At 42.8% G+C, this 26094-nt stretch overlaps 1 protein-coding gene across 2 annotated transcripts in view; it reads right to left on the reverse strand.

Moving 5' to 3' along the window:
* Positions 1–7325: 7325 nt before the first annotated feature.
* The window catches only part of LOC117371313 (homeodomain-interacting protein kinase 1-like), a 33586-nt gene continuing 14817 nt past the window's right edge, over positions 7326–26094 (reverse strand). The window contains exons 12-19 of one of the 2 annotated variants that reach the window (XM_055222042.1): positions 23300–23418; positions 22261–22374; positions 19871–20019; positions 19521–19589; positions 19023–19187; positions 18360–18691; positions 17849–17949; positions 7326–11212 (exon numbers count right to left, since the gene is read on the reverse strand). In XM_055222042.1, coding sequence (XP_055078017.1) covers positions 10820–11212; positions 17849–17949; positions 18360–18691; positions 19023–19187; positions 19521–19589; positions 19871–20019; positions 22261–22374; positions 23300–23418 — 1442 coding nt within the window. In that variant the 3' untranslated portion in view covers positions 7326–10819. The remainder of the gene's footprint in view (positions 11213–17848; positions 17950–18359; positions 18692–19022; positions 19188–19520; positions 19590–19870; positions 20020–22260; positions 22375–23299; positions 23419–26094) is intronic. The other variant, XM_055222043.1, reaches the window with a different exon arrangement.

Raw genomic sequence — 26094 nt, forward strand, 5'->3', positions numbered from 1 at the left:
TAATGTACCCAAGTAAATGTTCTAGAATAAATATACCCGAGTAAATGTACTCGAGAAAATGTACTCGAGTACTTCTAAAAATATTTTTATTTTGATCACAGGTTTAAAGGCACACTATGGAACTTTTCTAACAGACTTGCCACTGGTTGTCTGTTGCCATGGAGATGATATTGCTTTGCCACGAAACCGGGATGTTCCACAGTATGGCATTGAACATATCTATTTAGCATGTATTTGATTATGGCTGCAGGGTCTCCTCTCTATAGATCTGATCTGTAAATCTGAACCTGTGAGAAGTAAAGTTTAATGCCACAACTACAACTACACAACTACACTCGAGGCAGAGAGATCACATCTCCATGAAGACAAGCAGACGAGCCAGAAAAGTTGCATAATGAACTTTTTAAAAACACAAAACACCTGAGTGGTCTCTGATCTAATGTTTCCTCATCTCAAACCTGCAGAAAACACTCTGTTCCACCTTGTGATGTCATGTGGTGATACAGGAAGTGCTCCACTGTGTTTTTAAACTCCATACACCTTCACTAGAATCATTTGGATCATTTCAGTCCTGGAATTGCCAATCTCTACTGAACTAAAGGTAAAAGGAGCTGTTAAAACTACCACTTCATGACATCACAAGGTGGAACAGAGCATTTTGAGCTTTGGAGATGTAGACAGACTAAAGTGTTACTCAGACATGTGTGATTGAAACAAAACACAACTCCAGGTTGGAGCTCACAGGGATCAGGGGTCAGGAGTCAGTCTGTTTGATGTTGCAGCTTTAACAAACTGAAGTTGGAGCCTCCACATTTTCAAATTGATGCTTTGTCTTGACATTTTTTAACCTGTAATTTCAACGAACGAGCCACACACCGAACGAGTCACACTCACTCCAGTGTCACGTCAGAGACTGTCAGGTGAGGAGAGGAGTATCAGAGGGGGGTCAGGTGAGTCGGTAGGTAGTAAAAGATTTCTGTGTCTGAGAAAAACACATCATAAAACGAGCGTCTTTTTCACAAATACCTGCCACAGTTTGAGTTGAAGGAGACGCAGTCTGAGTGTACTGTTCACAGTGAGTGCCTTGATAATAACAGATTAAAGATTACTCAAAAATTAGTCACTCCAAATACAACTTCAGAGGCACAATGAGAGGAAATGACTACAACATGGTTAACGGCGCCTTCTCTCCTGCAGGTCCTGCTCCACCTCCTGCTGTCCTCCCCCTTCATCATGGTGCCGCCCTGTGAGGAGGAGGCGGTGCAGTTGGAGTGTGTGGTCTGCTTCTGCGTGTACTCACGGTCAGAGAGGATCCCTCGGATGCTCCACTGCAGACACACCTTCTGCTCCGTGTGTCTGGAGACGATGGCCTGTCTGAAGGGCAGTGTCAGGACCGTGGCTTGCCCCCTCTGCCGCTGGATCACATGCACCAGCGCCACCCTCACCCTCCCGGGGGCACTCTGGGTGAACACCGACATATGGGACCAGATCTCAGAGGAGCAGCTCCGAGAGAAAGGGATCAATTTGGAACTAGACAGACAAGAGACAATCAAGGCTCAGACGTGAGTCCTGGTTTATACCTGGTTTATACCTGGTTTATACCTGGCATCTGACTCAAATATTTCTTTTTTCAGGCTGGATATGAAACCGTCTCTGTTCAAGTCGACTCTACATAAAATATTCAGCTGTGTTTAACAGAGCCACACCTGCTGAGACAGAATCTACTACTACTACTACTACTAGTAGTAGTAGTAGTATCACTGCTGCTCTTCTGTGTACCCAAATATTTTTAGACTAAAGACCTGAGACCTGGAGGATCTCTACTCCATCTAGTACTTTATATGTACTACATATACTACTGGAACTATCACTACTAGTACTATGCCTCCAAACAGGGGCATGGTCATACTGAATACTACTTTGAGCTTGTGTTCAGCGCTAAAACAGGTCTAATGTGAATAATTTTTGTTGGCTCCTTCTAAATGTTCAAAACACTTTCATGTTGTGATTAAGTCTGTGAACAAAATGTGAACTTTCTCAAACTTATTATTGAATCATTAAAACTGTAAGCATAAACTGTACATACTGTTATGCAAATATTTGTCAAATGTTACTTTTTGTGATTTTTTTTTAATCAATAAATAAAATTAAATTTATTTTAATAAACGTGCCTCATTAAATAACATGACATACAGGGAAAGGCAGAGATGCTGTAAACCCACTGTCGCTTAAACCATCTCAGATAAAATGTCCCTGACCTGTGGGGTGCCCCAGGGGTCAATCCTGGGACCCTTGTTGTTCAATCTCTACACGCTGCCGTTAGGCCAGTTAATACACAGCAATAATGTGTCCTACCACAACTATGCAGATGACACTCAGATCTATAGTGGGGCAAAAAAGGATTTAGTCAGCCACCAATTCTGCAAGTTTTCCCTTTTAAAAAGATGATGTAATTTTCACCATGGGTACACTTAAACTATGAAAGACAAAATGAGAACAAAAAAAAAATCAGAAAATCACATTGTCTGATTTTAAATAATTTCTTTACAAATTATCGTGGAAAATAAGTATTTGGTCAATAACAAAAGTTCGTCTCAATACTTTGTTATAAACCCTTTTCTTTGGCTATGACAGAGGTCAAAAGTTTTCTGTAAGTCTCCACAAGGTTTTCTCACACTGTTGCTGGTAGTTTGGCCCATTCCTCCTGCAGATCTCCTCTAGAGCAGTGATGTTTTGGGGCAGACTTTCAACTCCCTCCAAAGATTTTCTATGGGGTTGAGATCTGGAGACTGGCTAGGCCACTCCAGGACCTTGAAATGATTTTTACAAAGCCACTCTATTTGCTTCTCCAAACACAACAAGCAGAGTTTTACCCAAAAAATTCTATTTTGGCTTCATCTGACCATATGACATTCTCCCAATCCTCTTCTGGATCATCCAAATGCTCTGTAGCAAACGTCTGACAGGCCTGGACATGTCCTGGCTTAAGCAGGGGGACACGTGTGGCACTGCAGGATTTGAGTCCCCGGCAGTGTAGTATGTTACTGATGGTAGCCTTTGTTATTTTGGTCCCAGCTCTCTGCAGGTCATTCACTAGGTCCCCCGTGTGGTTTTGGGATTTTTGCTCACCGTTCTTGTGATCATTTTGACCCCATGGGGTGAGATCTTGCATGGAGCCCCAGATCGAGGGAAATTATCAGTGGTCTTGTATGTCTTCCATTTTCTAGTTATTGCTCCCACAGTTGATTTCTTCACACCAAGCTGCTTACCTATTGCAGATTCAGTCTTCTCAGCCTTGTGCAGGTCTGTAATTTTGTTTCTGGTGTCCTTTGACAGCTCTTTGGTCTTGGCCATAGTGGAGTTTGGAGTCTGACTGTTTAATGTTGTGGACAGGTGTCTTTTACACTACAATGAGTTCAAACAGGTGCCATTAATACAGGTAATAAGTGGAGGACAGAGGAGCCACTTATAAAAGTAGTTACACGTCTGTGAGAGCCAGAAATCTTGTTTGTAGGTGACCAAATACTTATTTTACTGAGGAATTTACCAATTAATTCATTAAAAATCCTACAATGTGATTTCCTGGATTCTTTCTCCCCATTCTGTCTGTCATAGTCTCATCTTTTTAAGTGAGAGAACTTGCACAATTGGTGGCTGACTAAATACTTTTTGCCCCACTGAATGTCTCTCAGATCTATGTCTCACTGCAGCAGGTGAATATGGACCAGTGGATTCATTCTGCCACTTCATCCAACAGGTCAGTGTGTGGATGTAAAACAACTTTCTCCAGCTAAACTCAGACAAGACTGAAGTCATAGTTTTTTAAATAGAAAAAAAACAAGAGGTCTGCCAACTGAACATTCCAGGCAGGGACATCTCCATGGAGATGAGCAGGTGGCAGACCCTCCACCACAGTGCAGTCCTTTATCAATGAGCGGGCTTGCATTTCCATAAACCTGACTCTTATTTGGCCTGTGGGGCCAGGGACTAACCCCAAACTGAACCAGAACTGAACCAAAATTAAATATCACAGGACTAAAAAACATGGAGAATTTGTGAAGAAAGTGAAACCGTGTTCATCGAAGGAGAGGGAAATGTGATTTTGTTTGTAAATGATGAGCGACCAATGAGATCCTGATTCACAGGAGTCATTGAAATAAACAAATCTTATTGGACCATGATTTTTGGTTTAGTGATGCCCCGATGTCGATACTTTGGCTTTGGTATTGATCGAGGTTCAACTAAATGTGTTAATCTTTTAACGCCTGAACTGTAAAAATACACCTTTAATTCTCAGACGGTAGTGCGGTTCTTAAGGGGTGGGGTCAACTTGGGGGTGGGCTCAGGCTCCAGGTCGATGACAACATGAACCACACTGCCACAATTATGTCGCCCTGTATAAATAATATGAATATCAGTATCCTCTTCTCCTCCCCCCTCCTCATATTTTTCTGTTATTCCGGTTAAACTATGTGGTTTTGTGATTCCTGCACAGAATTTGGGACTTTTTACATTCCTGTGAATCTGGGACAAACATGTTTGAACTGTCTTTGTGTAACCGGTTCATATATATGTATAATTAATGTATAATTACACAAAATGCTGCTTTTGTTTGTCACAGTTTTGTCCATACCTGGTGTTTTGATTTTATGTGCAGCCTTGGTCCTCCAGCCGCTTCTTCTTTGTTTTTCTTTCTTCTTCGTGTGTCCCTCGCCTTGCTCCTGGTATAAATTCGGGGTTTGACTCTCGCCTCTTCCCTTTGCAAACCCGTATTGGGAAGAGGTCAGTCATTCATTGTAATCCCAAGTGTCCTCTTTTAATTGTCTTTATCTTTGTATACATCTGTGGTTATATTTTATTTGTATTTAAGTTAATATTGATCTCCTGTGTCGTTTCGTTGTTTTTGTTTGTTCATGTGAGCAAGTGCGGGAAGATGTTGATTTTCTCTATTGTCTTTTGTTGTATAGTGTGGGCTGGACCGATGTGTAGCGGCACGTGTTCATAAAGTTTTATGCTTTTTATTGAACAGGTATGTTGTTGTTAGCCCTTTGCAAACCCGTATTGGGAAGAGTGTGGGCTGGACTGATGTGTAGCGGCACGTTTTCATAAAGTTTTATGCTTTTTATTGAACAGATTAAAGGTTCAAAAGTCCCCGTGGTGTCTTGTGGCTCCATAGCACCCTTACAACACAACGCAGAAGTCCACCGGTCACATTTGTTTAAAAGTTTAACACTTGTTCAAACACTATCATAAAAACATAACATTTGATTTACGATTCCTGCAAAACTTTTAAGACATTTTCTATGTTTTATATGCACTCAAATAGTTAAACTGTGGCAACACATTTGGGCTGTGTCTTTAACCTGCCTGAAACCTGCTTGAAACTCTTCCGAAAACGAATGTAAAACTTCGAACTTGGGAATGACCCATGTGTTAAAATGTCAGAATTGTGCAAATATTTCACCTATAAAAGAACAAAAACACAGGAACAATGAGACGCTTAAAAGGTAAGTCTGACAGGTGCCAGCTCTCATAGGTCATAGTGCTGTCCAGCCACATAGACTCTTTATATAAATGGACCTAGCTTACCTGCTAGCCGCCGTGTTCCAAACGCAGTTAGCAGGTTAGCCACATCCATTTATATAAACAGTCTATGGTATAATTGCATTAGCTTTAAATGACGAGTCTCTGGCCGTGTCCCAATTCGCCAAATGCACCCTTTTGAAGGGTCCCTTTGAAGTACTCTTCAAAGTGTAGTTTGAAGGTTCCGGACGAGAATCTGCCCTCCTCAGTGTAGCCGCCATCTTGCTGAAGTGGGACAGGCCCACACCACGGACCACACTTCCACCGCTGTCTTTGAGCGTACGATACGTACATTACGTACGTTATTTTTAATGATTTATTATTTAATAGAAAAAAAGTCAAGATGTCGTCGTCATAGCCGTTTCTTTCTGTTTAGATTGAATATCAATAGGCAAATATAACGTTCGAGGTGATTTTTTTACTCAATTGTAGCTACTTCATAACTTAAACAAAATATACCTTGTGAAAACGTAATAACAGAGACAGAGGTAACAATATCATTTCTACATTCATAGTCTATAAACCAGAGACACTGATTAGTTGTACATATAGTGGGATATTACAGTTTAATGGTTCGGTATTTTGGCCAGTGGCTACACCACTTTAATAACAGTAGAGGGCGCCGTTTCCCTTCTATGCCGTGCCAGTTCTTTCCATCTTATTATTATAAGGTATTTTCTAGCAGTGCAGCGCTACATCAAGCTAGTGTCTTGATTTACTAACACGAAAGTAAATGACACGTGCCCACGAGGGGCGCAGACCTATGGAATGTACCGGAACACATGAAGATTTTGTGCACGTCTCAGGACTCTCCTGTCCTTTCCTCAGAGTCTGTTGCTTCATTGTTCACATTACCTGTGTGCAACTCATTAAACCCTTCTGACTTTACGTTTCAGTCTCTTGGTCTTTGACGCTTAAAATAGAAATGAACATTCTTACATTATTCTTATTGCAGTAATAATTTTTAATGATAATGTCTCTTATTGTCTAGCAATAACTCCACATTCCTTTATTCCATGTAACTCCTTTTTAATCATCAAACACACTGTACAGATCTTTATTCAGATTTAACAGTTTCATGTCGCACTGATGAGGTAAACCAGTACAAACATTTGAATGTATATTGCGCAACGGACTCCATTTTCTTCTCTTTTTTGCGTAGCCGCGGTGCATGATGGGATATAGAAGTGCGTGAAGTGTGCACGGATGCACGCTTCGGTTACGTCCGATCTCCATGGAAACGGTGGAAAGGGAAGGGCAGGTTTGTCGGCCGCAATCAGTAGGGTGCGTTGAAATGGGACAGCCCTTGTTGCGCCGGAAATTACGTAACTGCCCTTCGATGCACACTTCGAATGGTGATTCTAAGGCCAGTTTGACAAATTGGGACACGGCCACACCCTACTGAATGCGGCCGACAATTAATTTAAGTGACCCTTATACTCCGTAAGGAGCAACGGCCCCGATGGTCACAAAGTCAATTTAAGTACAGGATCTTTTTTTTTTTTTTAAGAATCAGGTTTAGGTTAAGGGTCAGGGGTAATTCACGTTAGCAGCTTTAAAAACGTGTCACTTACAGCTTTATCCCAACTTACAAATTAAACCTGCCAAAAATATCACATTTTAGGGCTGTTCATAACAGAGGCTAACGTGTTACCACAGCAACGAGAGACTTTTTAACTTCCGTCCCGTCTGAACCTGACCATCAGAGCTGACGTTCGGAATCAGAAGAAAAGCAGACAGTGACGTGTGCAGTTTTTTTTATTGAAAAGAGTTTCAGTTTCGTTTCCCTGAAGCACGAGCCTTTGAGACCAGACAGTGACATTCCACAGAAAATCAAACATTCAACAGAAACAAACCCAAAACCTTCCACCAAAAAGTCATTTGAAACTGAAAAGCCTCCTGTCTTCTTCAGGATGGAGACATGGGTTTATCTGGAATTAAGTCAGCTTCACACTTCTCATTATTTTTCCCGATTACAATTCCAAACTAATTAAATAAGAGTTTAAAAGTTTTTAGGCTGAACAGCTGTAGGACCTGTTTAACCATAAAAAAACAAAAACACAACAAGAAAATTACCATAATAAAAAAAAAAAACATTAAATCTGTCACTGGACAAAGTTTCAGCGTGAAGACATTTCGCTGCTCATCCGAGCCACTTGGATCAGATTACTGCTGGACACTGCCTTATATCTGTCTGAAGGGCGGCGCTAACTACAGTGAAACTGGAAACGGGTATTGTTTACAGTTTCAGGCTTCATGGGCCTACTGGCTAGCTCTATTCTTTGTTTCCTTTGTTTGCTTTGTGTCTGAGGATGGAGTTATAGATGGGAGACAGGTGATGTCTGAGGCCCCCATTCCTTTCCTAAAAAATATAAATAAATTAAATTGCTTCTTTAACTCCCCTCTCAAACAATTTTTCTCTGGCTCAGATCTGAACCTCACCATCTTCAAATGAGTGGTTAGTGTCTTTGAACTGGAATGGTGGCTTCAGACATCAGCTATCTCCCATCTATAACTTTATCTTCAGACACAAAGGAAACAGAACTGCAGGGCTAGCCCTTTAATGTCGCATGCCGGCCCTTTAAGATCACATGCGCCAGCCCTTTAAGGTGGCATCATCTTATAACTGAACAGCCTCTTTGACAAACTTTTAAATTCTATTTATTTAAATTCTGAAAACGTAAAAGGGAAAAACTCCTTAATTTTCACTGAACAACTTTAAACTGTCAAAAATGACATTTTTGAAAACATGAAATCGACTGGCCAGGGTCATTAGAAAGGTCAGAGATTCACAGATACAGAGTCACGCTGAGAGTCAGACTGGCCTCAGTGTCAAGTACAGCCGTCCTGGACTCACCAGTCCCCGGGACGCCTGACCGGCGCCATTACTTTGCCTAGAATGTTCTGCAGTATGGCATCATTGGGATTAAACTTATCTATGGTGACAAATAAGTGGAGCCTCCAGACCGAGTTACAGGTCAGATCTGTCGATAGGCAAGTCCACCTGTGTTTTTGAACAAAGCACTGTAAGTGAATAAATGTGAAGCTCATCTGTTTAATGCTACACTGCGGAAATTCCAGACAGGGAAATAACATCTCCATGGAGACAGCAGGGGGCAGACCAGAAAAGTTACATAAGGTCCTGTATCACAGACTGATCCCTGTGAGCTCCATATTCTAATGCTACTCCTCAAAAACACACCTCCAAAGCTCAAAATGCTCTGTTCCACCTTGTGATAAAATGGTAATATAGGAAAAGCGTTTTCAGTTTGGGAGAAGAACTCAGCCTAAATCTGCAGAGATTGTGTTAAACATGTGAACCAAACCACAACTCCAGGGTTTGTGTGTTAAACATGTAAAACAAACACAAATTCAGGTCCGTGACAAGGACACATTAGGACAGAAACATGTGGAACTTTATCTTCGTATTTAATAAGAGGAATAAAAGCTCTACTAAACTCCTCTAAACATGATCCAGTCTCTGCAGATGTGTGTGTATGTGTATACATATTCTACATATACACACACACTACACTGTACTTGATGAGTGGCCAGTCTGAAGCCCAGAGCCTGCCGTTTCATAGATCGGTCTTACAGTTTCTGTGGAGTTTTTTAGAGTTTCAGACATGATCTATTATTAATCTAACATTAAACATCGGTGCATTTTAAAACATCACAGTTTTTCATTACGTCGTCCTCTGCTCCTCGAGAACCTTCGCTAAAATAAACAAAAACATTTAAATAAGAACAGGACACAGGAACAGAACGAGGAACGTCCTTAGATTAAAGAGCCCTTTACTAAAGTGAGGCTTTAACAATGTATATGCCTTTAAAGTGACACTGTAAAGATGTGTTTGCCTTTAATGTGACGCTTTAAAGATGTATATGCCTTTAAAAAGACACGCCCACTTCTACTCAAGCAGCAAACACAGATTTAAAAAGTGAAGTCAAATATCTTAAACTTATATAAACTCGAGTTTGTGCCAAGAGATTGTTTTCACCAACACGTCTCATTGCTAGAAAATCATGATTTGGTGTTACTCGCTTATTTCCATGGAGACCGGTAAAGAATGTGGAACATTTCAGGGAAAAGAACTTAATCTACAGAGAGAATAGGCCCCTGCATCTAAAAACAAAAGTCACCGAGTCCCTCAGGGCAGATGTTTAGAAAGTCTCAGTCTCAGACTCAGGTGGAGACTTTGTTAAAAACGTGACTTTAAGAGCCTTTAAGGACCTGTAAGAGACTTTAAGAGCTGTCTAAAGCCTGAGGTTTTTGGCCTCAGAGACAAACACTTCTCTTCATATTAGTCTACCATAAAACTTTAAAATATGTTTTTGTAAAAAGTTGCTTTGATAAAAAGCAGATTCACTTGAGTAAAAATGGGCGGGGAAAGTTCCAGAAAGGCTTCATGTTTCCATGGTGACAGGAGGATTCTCTCTTCACACAAAATTAAAATGACAGATTTAAAACACCTTAAAATGACAAATGTACATCAGAATAAAACACGGTTTACAAGAAAGATATGAAGAAAGTAATGGAACGATAACACTAACGCCCCCTGCTGGAACAGCCAGAACACAGAACTTACCCCACTGGAACAGTCAGAACACAGCACTACCACCCTCTGCTGGAACAGTCAGAACACAGCGACCCTTTAAAATGACTTCGAACAGAATTATTCATAGGGATTTTAACCATTTAATACTTGTTACTTTTTAGACGGTTTTAAAGGTTCTGTTTTACACAAGTGAGGTCCATGTTCTAATGTTCTCCTCAAAACCACACTGGTCTCTCTACATCTCCAAAGCTCAAAATGCTCTTTCACCATGTGATGTCATGAAGTGGTAGTTTAAGTGAACAGCTCCGTTTACCTTCAGTTCAGTTGAATCATTTTGATAATTTCAGCCCTGGAACAGCCAATCTCTATTGAATGTGTATGGATACTTCCTGTATCACCACATGATGACATTACAAGCTGGAACAGAGTGCTTTCAGTTTAAGAGAAGAACTCGACCTAAATAAGCAGGGTTTGTGTTAAACATGTGTGAATGCAACAAACAACTCTAGGTCTGTTTGAGATGAGGAAACATTAGGACATAGATCAGAGTCATGTGGAACTTTAAGGTATTTTTCTCATTTCATTTGATTTAAATCTTTTGACTAATTAGTCCTAAAAAACAGACCAAAAATCCAGGTTCCATTTTGAAGTCATTTTAAAAGGTGTGGATGTGTTTTTTATAGGTAGGGGTATTGCGATATGCGTCTGGGGCTTAGCTGGTAGGCTGTGTAGGCTTCGGAGCTCATGTATGAGGATCCAGAGGCGAACTGGTGCTGGTAAGAGGGCAGAGAGGGATGCAGCAGCCCACCCACGGACTCCTTTCTCTGGGTAGAGTCTCTCCGGGAGGTGGGGGCGGTGCCCGCAGTGCCCGAGGTAAGCAGGTGGTCCAGCGCTTGCGTGGCCGAAGACAGGGCACTGGAGGCAGGGTAGGAGTAGAGGGAGGCCCCTGAGCTGCTGGAGGTCAGAGCGGAGACGTCGGAGAAAGAGAAGTGAGAAGAAGGGAAGGAGCGAAGGAGAGACGGATCAGAGAGTGAGGAGGGGTCCTGGGACGAGGAGACCACAGACTGAGCCTGAGAGGGAGAGACGGAGGAGGGGGAGGAAGAGTGGGAGGGGGAAGAGAGAGGAGAAGGGAGGAGAAGGGAGAGGGGGAAGGAGAGAGGAAGAGAAAAGGAGAGATAGGAGTAGAGAAAGAGAGTCAGGAAGAGAGAGAGGAGCGAGAGGAGGGAGGAGAGAGGAAGGGAAAAGGAGGGTGAGCGAGAGAGAGAGAGAGGGAGGAAGAGAGGAGGGAGAAAATCATAAAAAAAGGTCAATACATTATAGAAGTAGTAACCTGACCAACCGATCGTTTTCCCATTGATACTCAGCAGCAGTGTTGGGAGTAACAGCATCAAACTATAACGGCATTACTAACTGCGTTACTTTTTCAGTAACGGAATAATCTAACTAATTACTTTTCCCAGCGTCGTAACGCCGTTACCGTTACTGACAATAAAATGTGGCGCGTTACTTTTAATTGAGTTCACTCTGCTCTTCATCAGAGTCTCAGAGATAAAAGGTTTGTTTGAGATGAGGCGGGCGCAGATACGACGCTGTCGATCGGTGCGCAGTGCATGCCAGTTAGTTTTGTGTCCAAGATGCCACCGACTTGCTCTGACGTAACTTGTACGCCAGTAACGGGAAATTTTTGAGCACAGCAGCTCTCCACCGACTGCGGCCACCTGCATGGACTACAAACGCGTAATGCATGATGGGAAATGATGTCCTGTCCACAGGTGCATTCACAGCGGATTGGGTCCGAGTTGTGTTTTGATCAGAAATGTGACTGTGTTCTCTCCAAAGAGGAACAGGCTCAGATCAGAGGTGATTAATATTTGAATACTGGACAGAGAATTACAGTGTGTGGCCAGAGAAGGTTAAAGGTTTTGTCTTATTTTACATGGTTTACATTTGAATGCCTTAGTTTTGCAAAACATGGTAACGAATCTTTTCAGTATTTTACTCAAAGCACTTTATTGTTTATTTTAATGAAGAAAATACTTGAAGTACAGTTGACTGAAATTGTGTGACATGTTGATTTATTTGCACTTCAAATGAAATGTTTTATATTTTTTAAAATTTTTGATAAATTCTATAATTTACTTGGAAACAAATGCAAAATAATTGCAATCTGTTAAAGTAAAATAAATGTTAAAGGTTCACATCTGTTGTGTTTTTATTGTTTTAACATAAGTAACGTGGAGTAAAGTAACGCGGAGTAGTTACTTTGCCTAGTAACTAGTTACTTCTCCCAAAAAGTAACTGAGTTACTAACTCAGTTACTTTTTGGGAGAAGTAACTTGTAACTATAACTAATTACATTTTTGAAGTAAGATGCCCAACACTGCTCAGCAGTGATGTCACTACATGTACATCTATGGTGGAATGTTCTGCAGTTATCATTAGACACAATGCACACATTAGCAAACACTGCCAAACTGTTTTAAGATCTGTTTTGTATTTAAGTTTAACGATTTAAAAAGCACATTTTGAGGAGCCTGTGGTCAGTCCGCGCGTTCATGACCCTATTTAGGAGTTTAATTTTCAACAAAAAGGTGAGAGTGACTCACTGAAAAACTGTTGGCTAATGCTAATGCAAGTTTGTGACTGTAATGTTATTTGAGAGGGGCTTGTTTAACAGCACAAATCCACTCACCTGTTTGAGTTCAGATGAGTCAGTTCTTTACAGGCAGATTGTGTTAAAACAAAGCTCAGATTAAAGTCTAACAGCGCTTAAGACAGAGCAGTGCCTACAGTTAGCATCACATCCCCAGGGAATGTCGATGACATCAGGTTTAATGGATCAATAGAGTCTGAAGTCTCAGAGGAAAGATGGAAAGCGGAAGTGCACATTTTCTCTATTTGAATGCAAGTTTTGAGCTAAAATTAGTTTGGACAATGCTGCATTTTGTAAAAAGTGTGAAAACTCGGAGGCTCATGATTTATCTGCTTTTACAATCCCTGAATGTTTATAAATGAAAGTAAAGACATTGTTTGGACTGGTCAGATTTATGACAGACATTTAACAGATTTGAGCTCACACTGTGGGGACAAGAGACCTGAGTCTGTTACATCCAACAGAACTGAGGAAACTGTTTAAAATGTTTTTCGCAGTCTACAGCCTCCTGTGACAAAAACACTGGGGTCATAGAACTGTCGGCTGATGAGACACAGGTGATGCATGAAATAGATTCATGTTATCACCTGCATTTGACCCAACACTGCGCTAGAGAGGTGTTAACCTGCTGCCAGCACAAACTACGTGGTCTACCGTCGGCACATGACTACGACAGCACAGATATTAATGAGAGCTGCAAGTTTAATCATGATCAAACCGAAATCACAGTTGAAAATGAAAATAAGCATTTTTGAAATGTGTACTATTGTGGACTGCATTTAGCAGTTTGCATTTATACAAATGTCCAGTGGATCTGCATAATATTTTTTAAATCCTAATTTCACTCTACCCTGTGATAGTTTTGTAATTTTCTTAATGTCCTAGTCATTACAGGTTTGAAGGAGTCAAATCTGTCCACAACCTCAAACAGTCAAAGTCAGACTCCAAACTCCACTATGGCCAAGACCAAAGAGCTGCCAAAGGACACCAGAAACAAAATTGTAGACCCGCACAAGGCTGGGAAGACTGAATCTGCAATAGGTAAGCAGCTTGTTGTGAAGAAATCAACTGTGGGTGCAATTATTAGAAAATGGAATGGAAGACATACAAGACCACTGATAATCTCCCTCGATCTGGGGCTCCACGCAAGATCTCACCCCATGGGGTCAACATGACCAGAAGAACGGTGAGCAAAAATCCCAAAACCACACGGGGGACCTAGTGAATGACCTGCAGAGAGCTGGGACCAAAGTAACAAAGGCTACCATCAGTAACATACTACACCGCCAGGTCTCGAATCCTGCAGTGCCACACGTGTCCCCCTGCTTAAGCCAGGACATGTCCAGGCCTGTCAGACGTTTGCTACAGAGCATTTGGATGATCCAGAAGAGGATTGGGAGAATGTCATATGGTCAGATGAAGCCAAAATAGAACTTTTTGGTAAAAACTCAACATTGCGTGTTTGGAGGAGAAAGAATATTGAGTTGTATCCAAAGAACACCATATCTACTGTGAATCATGGGGGTGGAAACATCATGCTTTAGGGCTGTTTTTCTGCAAAGGGACCAGGACGACTGATCCATGTAAAGGAAAAAATTAATGGGGCGATGTATCGTGAGATTTTAAATGAAAACGTCCTTCCATCAGCAAGGGCATTGAAGATGAAACGTGGCTGGGTCTTTGAGTACAACAATGATCCCAAACACACTGCCCGGGCAACGAAGGAGTGGCTTCGTAAGACGCATTTCAAGGTCCTGGAGTGGCCTAGCCAGTCTCCAGATCTCAACCCCATAGAAACTCTTTGAAAGTCTGTGTTGCCCAGCGACAGCCCCAAAACATCACTGCTCTAGAGTAAACAGAAAACGTTTGACCTCTGTCATTGCCAACAAAGGATAGATAAAGTATTGAGATGAACTTCTGTTATTGGCCAAATACTTATTTTCCACGATAATTTGCAAATAAATTCTTTAAAATCAGACAATGTGCTTTTCTGGATTTTTTTTCTCATTTTGTCTCTCATAGTTGAGAGAGGCCTGTAATTTTTTATCAAAGATACGCTTCATCTTTTTAAGTGGGAGAACTTGCATAAATGGTGGCCGACTACCGGTACTTTTTTGCCCCACTGTAAGGCCCATAATCCCACTGTGCAGTGGGCAGAGCTAGTGGACTCCTGGACATGGCATACATCATACTGAGAGGTCTAAGTGCATTGGGTCATGTCTGCCCCCGTCCAGAGTCTCTGAGGAGGAGCTGGTCCTGCAGAAGACCTGTGGGGCATCTATGGTTCATCCAAGCGCATGCTGTGTGCTGCTGTTCCTTATGTGCCCTACTATAGCAGTGTGTGCGGAAAGTTTAGGTTTAACTTTAATTTCGTAAAGTGTTTATCTTTGTGAAAAGTGAACAGGTGGATTACTGCGGCTTAATGAGTTTGTTTTGGACTGATGCATGGTTCAGTAGGAGGGGAACAGTGCAGAGTGCGCGCACACACACACACACACACACATATATACACGCAGACACACACACATGCACCTGTTTGTGTTTTACTGACTTTATAATGTGTAAGTGTTTCCTTTCTGATTGTTATAAACCATCTTTACTCAGATGTTTCCTTATAAACTGACCTAAAGCGCCTTTGACAAGGGAAATTACATAAATGTTAATGTCACAATCCTACATTAAGAAATCAAATGACTGAGTTGAAACTTTAATGTCATAAAAATGGACTAAATGACCTTAACCACTTGGCGTTCCCAATCTACACATCAAATGAAAGCTACGGAATTCATCTTTCTGAATATGTAAACCATTTACACCTGTAATCACCACAGTGCTGACAGGAAAGACGTTTTAACAGAGAAGTCAGAAATATGGATTTGGACTTCACTTACCATTGAGCGCTCTGGTTCTGTCAAACATCAACATATTCACACAAAGTTGGTCTCATTCGTTCTGTAAAGGTCCAGAGAATATACTCCAGTCAAGAAATTATGTCCACAAAGGAAGTTAGAGCCTCCATGTCCAATCTGCTGCAGGAAAGTGAAATCTGTTCCGTCACTTCTCTGCATTTCTTTTGTCAATAATAAACTTTTGACAGCGCCAACTTTATTCCTCAGCACAAAACGAACTTGTTAGCTTGTGATTGACACCAAAGTTGGCCAATAAGGTGGGGTGGGGTTACTGGAGCCGACACTGAATGAGAGCTACAGATGACCGAAAGAGTACGCCCCACTCTCCCCCTTGTAGAATCAAGCTGTTACATTACACACGTTTAGTGATGTTTTCCCCTTAAAGCGCATGAACTATGGAACACGCTGATGCATGACATGCAGTGGTTTACTGTAAACAGACGGAGTTTGCTGCGCGCGTAAAAGGAGGAGACTGGATACAAAGATCCGCGCGTAATTGCATAATTTTATGCAGCAGTTTTGCATTTTAAAAATGACGAAACGGACAAAACAAAGGAAGTACGCGATAAAGGACACTGTGGATGTTTGTACAAGTTAAACTAGAGGCATCTCGGACCCGGAGCGGTTCGTAGAACCGAGTGACGATCTCATGGTGGACTCAGGAGTAGAGGGACCTTATGATTTGATGGACTGGATGCTGTTCCTGATCGGTAAGCGTGGTTTATTCTGCTATTGACTTAATTGTGGGTCAAATGTGTAATCATTATGTGTAATCATTCACATTAGCTAATGCCAATCTGCGCCCCCCGACCACCACCAATCATCACACACACCACTTGGGCGAAGTGTCTTGCCTAAGGACACAATGACAGAAAGGTCAGAGCGGGACCAAAGCTCTAACCACTGAGCCACTGTTGCAGAATGACTCACTGTACAATCATGTACAGTGTGTTCTTAGTTTTCAGTGTGTGTTTGTTTACATTTTGAAGTGTGTGTGTGTGTTTGTTCACTATTTGCAGTGTGTGCTTTGTAAATATATATTTTGACCCGTACCACTTGTTTTGACTGTATTTTATACACAAATGATATGATATATAAATGTACAGTAATAGAGCAGCTTAGTGTGCAGATACAGATTTCTCTCAGTGTGAGTTTTCAGTAGAGCCCTCACTGATGTCTGTGGGTTGAAACATTCAAAAGGTATTGCAAAATGTCTTCATTTGGATAGGTTTGGAGAGGCCTGGACTTACTCATGATAAAATTATTGTAAAACTCTAATTGTTATAGGTATTGACCTCAAATTTGAAATGTAAGTGGTCAACAATTTTGTCAGTTGAGATATAGTGTATTTTTGCTTTAGCTTTCTACACCTTCATTTTCACAAAAAAAATGTAGGCGAGGATGAGAATATATTTTTTTTTAATGAGTGTTCCAAAATGTGTAAATGCTCAGCAGATATACTTACAGTGATTCTGACTGTAGGGTGTTACCTTTACAAAGACCCCAAACTTGTGTATTTACTACTGAGGGTTCAATAATGGTGATTATTTTAATTTGGAGAGGTCAGAACAAAGGCAATTTCACCCAAATGACCCGGAATGCTAAGGGGGTTAAACATTGGTGTCATTTCTCTAAATATATCCAGTTTGACAGACTCTTTATATGGCTCTGTGTATACGGGGTCCTGTCAGCATGTCTCGGTGGATGGGTGATGGGAGCAGCTCCGTGGGCTAGACCTGTCCCATTTCGGCATGGCCTTTGTGGTCCACAGAGGCTACATGAGGAGCAAACGGGTCCTTCAAAGGATGCAAACTTCGTCATGGCAATGACCTTTTGCTATAATATTTGGATTCGTTTCCATTTCTTCTGAATGAGGAAAAGTCCTCACAAAATCCTGCATGAGCTGATTTCTTCCTGGTTTGAACAGAACATTGTGCCCGTACCGGGCTGAGGTGAGGAGGGCGGGGCTTAGCTGGCTGAAGTTGAGAGGATGCGATTGGCTCAGATGAGGGGGCAGGGCTCAGCTGGCTGAGAGGATGTGATTGGCTGACATGAGGGGCGGGGCTTACCTGGCTGAAGTTGAGGATGTGATTGGCTAAGGTCAGGGGGAGTGTGATAGGTTCAGATGAGGGGGCAGGGCTTACCTGGCTGAGGTTGAGAGGATGTGATTGGCTGGGCGGCACTCTGTGTCTTTCAGACTCTCCGCCGCAGGGCTGACGACTCGAGCGCTTCGTCCTTATGTTTCCTGAAGAAACAAGAAAAAAAAAACTCAAATTGTTGGACGGAGAAGGCTTCAGGGTCTCTGAAAACAACATTTACTGTTCACACCAACACCTCCACAACCACCACTAGATGACTACTACTACCACTGAGAACACTTCCACCATGACTAAGACCACTTCCACCACCACGACTTCCACCACCATTACCATGACTACCACCACCTTCACGACCAACACTACGACCACCACCACCACTACAACAACCAACACTACCACGGCTACCACCACCACTGTCACCACTACAACTACTACAATAACGACCACATTACACTACTTCCTGTACTAGTACTATTGCAGCCACTGCAACAGTTTACAACAAGTTCTTGATGTAATAAAATATTCAGATAGTAAAAATGCGAAAACATCCTCTGACCAGTGTCCAGTCTGGGGCGGGTCACTGCCGTCTCTGTGCTCTGGGTCTTCACTGCAGACGTCAGCACAGCCAGACCTTTATGGTGTCGGGAGGAGAGAGGGAGAGAGGGGAGGGCGGAGCGAGGGAGGGAGGGGAGGGCGGGGCGGGGGAGGGAAGGAAGGGCGGAGCGAGGGAGGGAGGGAAGGGCAGAGCGAGGGAGAGAGGGAAGAGCAGAGCGAGGGAGGGAGGGGAGGGAAGAGCGAGGGAGGGGGGTGAGAGGGCTGGCATTGGAGGAGTCCGAGTCATGGACCGTCACGCAGCTGATGACGTTGGCTCTCTGGCTCAAACCCACACTGGAGGAGAAACAACAATGGGTTAGAATACTGTATATCAACTGCTAAACTATGGATAGGAGAACCAGAGCTAAACTGGGAACTAAACTGGGAACTAAACTGGGAACTAAACTGGGAACTAAACTGGGAGCAAACCAGGGCTGAACTGGGGCTAAACTACGAATAAACCAGGACCAAACCAGGACTAAAACAGGACCGAACAGTTCAAAACAAAATATTCCATCTTTTGAAAGGTATGTCAGTACAATGCAGTGTCTTGCGTAAGAGCACATGGGTACAGTGCAGAGTCTTGCTAAAGAACATGTGGGTAGAGTATGTGTTGAGTTCTGACCTGGCGGGATGGAACTTCCTCTCATCCTCGGTGTCGGTGTCGCTGTGGATGGTGATGATGCTTACAGCGGGGCTGGGCGTGTCCGAGATGATGATTGGCTGAGACAGAGCAGAGGAGGTGGGGCTAACCACACTGGAGCTGAGGAGGGAGGCGGCCACCAGACCCCTTTGACGGATAAACAAAACAGGAACCAGAACAACAACAACATGAGTGCAGTCTCAGAGCAGCAAGTCATGCCTCCTGAAGCAAAACTACTACAGCAGCACTTCTGAATCGATTCAAAATAGATTTTTTGGATCAATTTGGTCATAAAAGACAAAGTCAATTCTGTCAACTGGGAAAAACATTTGCAAGACGTTTGATACACAGTCATTATGGTACAGGCAGAACAAGTCCTACTAATCTACCGGTAGTAGCAGTAGCAACTGTAACAATACTAGTAACAGTAGTACAAGTAGCAGAAGCAGTAGTAGTAGCAGTAGTATCACTAATACAGACCTGTTCCTGTTCTCTCCTCGTCTGGCCTTCATTTTCTTTCTCTCCTGAGTCTTGGTCTGAGCCGAGCTTCTATAAAAACACAATAATCAGAATCTACATAATACAACTATAATAATGAACATAGATCCTGTCCATTATAACTGACAGATTAAATTAATCTTCTGGAAAAAAAACATAACAGTCAGAATCTACAGAAAAGAGGCATTATAGGTGTCACGTGCAGATGTCAAGTGATGATGTCACCTCTGGGTCTAACCACAAACCTCACAGCTCATTTCTATCTGTGTCTTTTTTTCTTCTTTAAACCTCTGTATACCTCTGCACACATGATACAGCCCAGTGTCCCTCACCTCCAGCTGTGGGTCTGTGCTGCCCCCTCCTGGTGCAGAGGGGAGTGGTCCTGGTTGAGGCCACTCTGATGAGAGTGCAGAGCCATCCCAGAGATCTGCTGCCACGTGGAGGGGATCAGTATCTGCTGGGCCCCCGAGGGCCAGGTCTGCTGCAGAAACAAACACACTGAATATAAAGCCCATGAGCTAAAGAGCAGAACAAGAAGCAGCAGCAACACTGTGAAAATAAAGCCCATGAGCTAAAGAGAAGAAGAAGCAGCACAGCCACAACACTGAAAATAAAAACTGCAAGCAGTGATAAAGGGCCCTCACAGCCCTCTGACCGCAGAAGGTCACGCCACAGTGGGAGAGCTGCATATCAACCTCAGCTTCTGATTCAATATTTCCAGAGTCATATTGGAGATAAATGCTTACGGCCCATTTTAACTTTGCAGGCGGCTGTGGAGCCATTTTTAAAGGATAGAATTTTAATCCACACATCATTTTGTTCAGCTCATCAAGATACATAGACACGACATTGGGTTTGTCTGAATCAGACGATGTTTGCAAAAGTTACAGGATTTTTTTTTTAAAGCTTTCAAAATAGCCGCTTCGTTAAGAGCTCGTTATGACCACACCCTGGGACTTGCACAAATTCTTTCAACAATTTTTGACCCCAGATATATCCTGATGACGCTGCCTCAGTTTGGAGTCTACCAAACTTGGCCAAGAGTTTTTACCTGATTAAGCGTGACTGCTGGATTTTGGACATCTGTATAATGAGATTCAAAATGAGATTTAAAATGACTTCCCGTCATTGTTGGGGTGTGGGCTCGTAGACTTTAATGCTTAGCATCACATGAACCAAATTTAATTTGTCTGACAAATGAAAATTTTCTGCCTCATTACAACTGTGCAGGGGGTGCTGGAGAGCTACTTTTAAAGATAGAAGTTTTAAGTTGCACATGATTATGTCCAGGTCATTAAAATACACAAACACCACATGGGAAGTTTGAATCAGAGAAAAAGAGCGCTGATGCAGAGAGAGGCAGAGAGAGGGAGGCAGAGAGAGAGAGCAAGCGAGCACTGGAGCTGATGCAGAGAGAGACAGCGCTGAAGCAGAGAGCCCTGATTCAGAGAGAGAGAGCACTGATTCAGCAAGAGAGCACTGATACAGACAGAGCGAGAGAGAGCGCTGATGCAGAGAGAGAGTGAGCGAGCACTGATGCAGAGAGAGCAAGCTGATCCAGAGAGAGAGCACTGATGCAGAGAGAGAATTGATGGAGAGAGATCGCGCTGATGCAGAGAGAGCGCTGACGCAGAGAGAGAGCGCTGATGCAGAGAGAGAGAGCGCTGATGCAGAGAGAGAGAGCGCTGATGCAGAGAGAGAGAGAGCGAGATACCACTGATGCAGAGAGTGCACTGATGCAGAGAGAGCGCTGATGCAGAGAGAAAGAGCGCTGATACAGAGAGAAAGAGCGCTGATACAGAGAGCACTGACGCAGAAAGAGACAAAGCTCATGCAGAGAAAGAGCTCTGATGCAGGAAGAGAGAGCGCTGATGCAGAGAGTGAGCGAGAGCTGATGCAGAGAGAGTGCTGATGCAGAAAGGAGAGACAGCGAGCTTATGCAGAAAGAGTGAGCTCTGATGCAGAGAGCGAGAGGTCTGATGCAGAGAGCGAGCGAGAGAGAGTAAGACAGCGAGAGAGAGCACTGATGCAGAAAGCAAGAGCGAGAGAGAAAGCATTGTTGCAGAGAGAGCTCTGATGCAGAGAGAAAGCGCTGATGCAGAGAGAGAGCTGATGCAGAAAGAGAGCTCATGCAGAGAGAGCTGTTGCAGAGAGAGCATTGATGCAGAGAGAAGGCGTGAGAGCTGATGCAGAAAGAGAGAGAACGCTCATGCAGAGAGCGAGCTGATGCACAGAGAGCGCCGAGGCCGAGAGAGAGCGCCGAGGCCGAGAGAGAGCGCCGAGGCCGAGAGAGAGCGCCGAGGCCGAGAGAGCGCCGAGGCCGAGAGAGAGCGAGAGAGAGCTGTTGCAGAAATAGCGCTGTTGCAGAGATGGCGCAAGCTCTGATGCAGAGAGAGTGTGCTGATGCAGAGAGAGTGAGAAAGAGCGAGAAAGAGAGAGAGAACTGATGCAGAGGAAGAGACAAATTTTGTCCACATTTGGACAAAATCTGGAGAAATCTTGGACTAAAAAACTTTTCAAATTAAAACTTTTTTCTCAAGACTTTTGTGAATGTTTTCAATTTTAAACTGAATATTTTTTATTTTACGTTTTCCAAATTTTGTCCCTGTGGCTCCCTCTGCAGACAGGCGCAGAGAAGTGCAGAGAAGCGGAGTGAAGCGGAGAGAAGCGGAGAGAAGCGCAGACAGGCGCAAAGGTTAGTGAGAGACCGTCGAGGCTTTACCAGCACTGTGGCTGTGTGCTCCAGGAGGGGGCGCCCCAGAGGCAGAGAGTACTGGGGGCCCAGGCCTGCAGAGGGGGGGTGGAGGGTGGCTACCATCAGAGGAGTACAGGAGCCCTAGGAGGTAGGACACGAGTGAGGAGTTAGGGGCTAGGAAAGGACTCATACAGAGAGAACATGGATGCAGCCCAAAGTGACGTTCATCTTTGACTCAGAAGAGTCTGGTAGATTTTTTTTAATGAATGTAAATCTAAGACCACAGCTCATGATCTGCACATTTATCTAATCAAAACATTTGAATCAAAAAGAACAAACTGAGTCAAGGATGAAAAACATCACAGTCTGAGAAATGGTCACATCTCTTCGTGGAACACCACCTGCTGCTAACGCTGGGGAAATGCCACACTTTGAGTTGATCCTGGACAAATTCATTTGATTCAGGGTCAAACCGTTAAAGTCACAGAAAACACAATGAGGTCAGGGGTCAGAGCATCTATATGCACTGTGTAACGTTTCTAGAAGAAAGTCCAATGCCTGCTCATCTCCATGGAGATGTTATTCACCGGAATGTTCCACAGTACGGCATTATTTATTATTATTCACCGCTCCACAGATATGACCTGTAACATGCATTGGTGGAATCACTCATCTCAATGGAGATGGAGAAGTGAAATGCCATCATGTGCAGCATTCCAGGCAAAGCAAAGTCAACTGAACAACAGTAAGAAGCAGGTGGCAGACTATCGGACAGGAAGGTTACACAGTGAAGCTTTAAAACAAGACGATGGGCTGAAACAGGTTCAATTTATAAACATGAAACTTTTTCAAATGTGAGACTGAGAATTATACAAAATCAAATGAGATGTAAACTTATCAGAGTTTGCTGCAAATGTGAAACATTTTAAGTCTGGAGAATGCTGTGATATGCAAATGCAGCAGTATGCAAATGAGTCTCTAAGAGGCAGGGTGAGGGTCCCTGAGGGGTGGGATGAGGGTCCTTGAGTGGCAGGGTGAGGGTCCATGAAAGGCGTCAGCCTCGTACCTGGGTGAGCATGCCCGGCTGGAGCTGCAGGGACTGGGCAGATGGGTTTGGAGGGACCAGAGGAACAGAGCTCTCCATTCTCACGGGGAAACTCGAGCTTTTGGAAGACGTCTGGAGCCCTGAGGAGAAACAGAAAGGGTTCAAGAGAAGAAGACGAGAAAAGACGATGGCCTCAGCTCGCCTCCTGCAAACTGGACAATGCAAATGCAGATCTTTTCACAATAAGGCTGTGACTAATACAGCTGTGGTCAACTAAAGAAACTCCAAGACATGTGCTGCCCATTGCGTGGCAAAAGCTCAAAAACCATTACATCTGCAGTGGGAGCTCATGCAAAAATGACCATTTATGCACAAATATACCAGGAAACTGGATATACATGTACAAATGTAGATTAACTTCCAAATCTGGAGTTAACTTGCTCCACAGTTTGTTTTCTGCTATAACTCTTTGCATTTAAAAAAAACAGATCAGCCGACTGAGACACCACCAATCAATCGATTGATTAATCGACTGAAGGCCCACAGTTTTATTTTAGTAATCGACGAATCAAATGTAAAATTTCATTTTGAAAACATTTTAAATATAGTGAATAATCAATGAAAATACATTTGATATAAATTCAGAAGAAAACAAGTAAATGTTTAAAAAAGTAAACCATTAAACAGTTACTCAGCTCATGCGGCTTATGGAAACAACACAAATTTACTCCATATTTTCAGTGTTTTCAAAAACACTAGTAACAAACATCTCCACTCATCTTGTTGGTCTTGTTTTTCAAATCAATAATTCCACACATCAGATGTCACCTTCTTGAGTGGACGATATAAATGTGCGCTGTCACTGGGATCCAGGATCCACTGTCATGAGCCATGACTGTGAAAAACCATCCCCAATTCAGAATAGCCAGAGAATCTAACAAGTTTCCTTGTTATGATAAAGGGCCCCATTGTGGGCAAACACCAGAACTAACATCTAAACATTGTATTGAAACCAGAAACATGAGGCAGTCTGCTGCCATAAAGGCGATTATTATCGTGTGTAATGATAGCTTCTAGCCCTACTGTAAAAAATCTTGGAGTCCTATTTGATCAAAATCTCTCATTCACAGCCCATATAAACATAGCTTGTAAAACCGCATACTTTCACCTGCGAAATATAACTAAAATTAGAAATATTTTACCTAAAAACGATGCTGAAAAACTCATCCATGCATTTGTTACTTCCAAACTTAATTACTATAATTCTCTGCTCGCTGCCTGCCCCAAAAGTACTATAAAGGAGCCTCCAGTTGGTCCAAAATGCAGCGGCCAGAGTCCTAACAGGAACTAAAAGAGTCCTAACAGGAACTAAAAGAAGAGACCACATCAGTCCTGTATTAAAATATCTGCACTGGCTTCCTGTCGAGCTTAGAATCAAATTCAAAGACCTCCTCCTGACATACAAAACCCTAAACGGTATGGCCCCATCCTATCTGCAAGATGTTATTGTCCCGTACCAGCCAAACAGAGCACTCCGCTCTCAGAATGCAGGACTATTAGTGGTTCCTAGAGTGTCCAAAAGTACAGTGGGAGGGAGAGCATTCAGTTACCAAGCTCCTGTGCTATGGAACCAACTTCCTGCTGATGTTAAACAGGCCCCCACAGTCTCTGTATTTAAGACCAGGCTTAAAACCTTCCTCTCCGGTATAGCTTATGACCAGGTTACTTAGTGGGGGAGTTAGGGACATTAAAACCTCCTCCGGGTACTCCGGTTTCCCCTATCAACCAAAACATGAACGCCCTTCGAGACAACTGTTGTGATTTTGGGCGTTACAAAAATAAAATGAATTGAATCACGATTATTAAAAAATGCCACAAACGATTAATTGCGGACCTTTTTTGTCGTGATTAACGTATATCGTCCCATATGGCAAACTGGGACAGGGCCCATCTCCTCCCTGTGCTCCTCATGACACAGCACTTGCACAACACTGAATTTATCTTTGAATAATCTAAACAAGGCAAAATATGATCTGAAAAAGAAAACACATGAAACCAACAGATATGCCTCTATGGGGCATTAAAGAGGACCATTTATTTCTATGGGGCATTAAGAGGGCCTTTTATTTCTAACCCAACTTCAAATTTCAATCTGAAAGATGAGTAAACAAAAATGGTGGAGGTGTGTGTGTTTTTTAGAGATAATTTAGTTACTCACAGATTTGAGATGTTTCCATCATCCGAGTATGTTACCTTCAAGATGGAGCTAAAACAATCACCCTCCATACTCTAGTCATATGCAAACCTCCCCAGCACTGTGCTTTCAGTCGTATGCACAGACTTTGATGGTTTAGTCATTACAGGTGATTTTAATGTACATGTGGATAATGTGTTTGACAGAAACTGTAAAGAGCTCAATTCTGTCCTTGAAACCTTTGGTCTGACTCAGCATGTCAGCAAGCCCGCCCTCAACACCAGGACACACTCTGGACCTGCTCATTACAAAAGGAGTAAATATTTCAAATGTCAATGTGGTGGATGTTGCTCTGTCTGATCGTTTGTGTCTTTTTTGACCTGTCTGTTATTCCCAAACCAGTGGCTGGTCCTGCAGTTGTTCAAAGGAGACACATAAATGATAAAACAGGTGCACTGTTCATGGAAATGATACACTTTGAAAATGCCTCATGTTCTAGTGTTAATGATTTGCTTAACTCTGATTTCGAATGTTTTGAATGTTCTGGACACCATTGCCCTGACGAAGGTTAAAATGGTTAAAGATAAGCAGAAAGCTCCATAGAGGAATGATGACTCGGTCA

This window comes from Periophthalmus magnuspinnatus, chromosome 5 (genome assembly GCF_009829125.3).
Source record: "Periophthalmus magnuspinnatus isolate fPerMag1 chromosome 5, fPerMag1.2.pri, whole genome shotgun sequence".
Taxonomy (NCBI): Eukaryota; Metazoa; Chordata; class Actinopteri; order Gobiiformes; family Gobiidae; genus Periophthalmus; species Periophthalmus magnuspinnatus.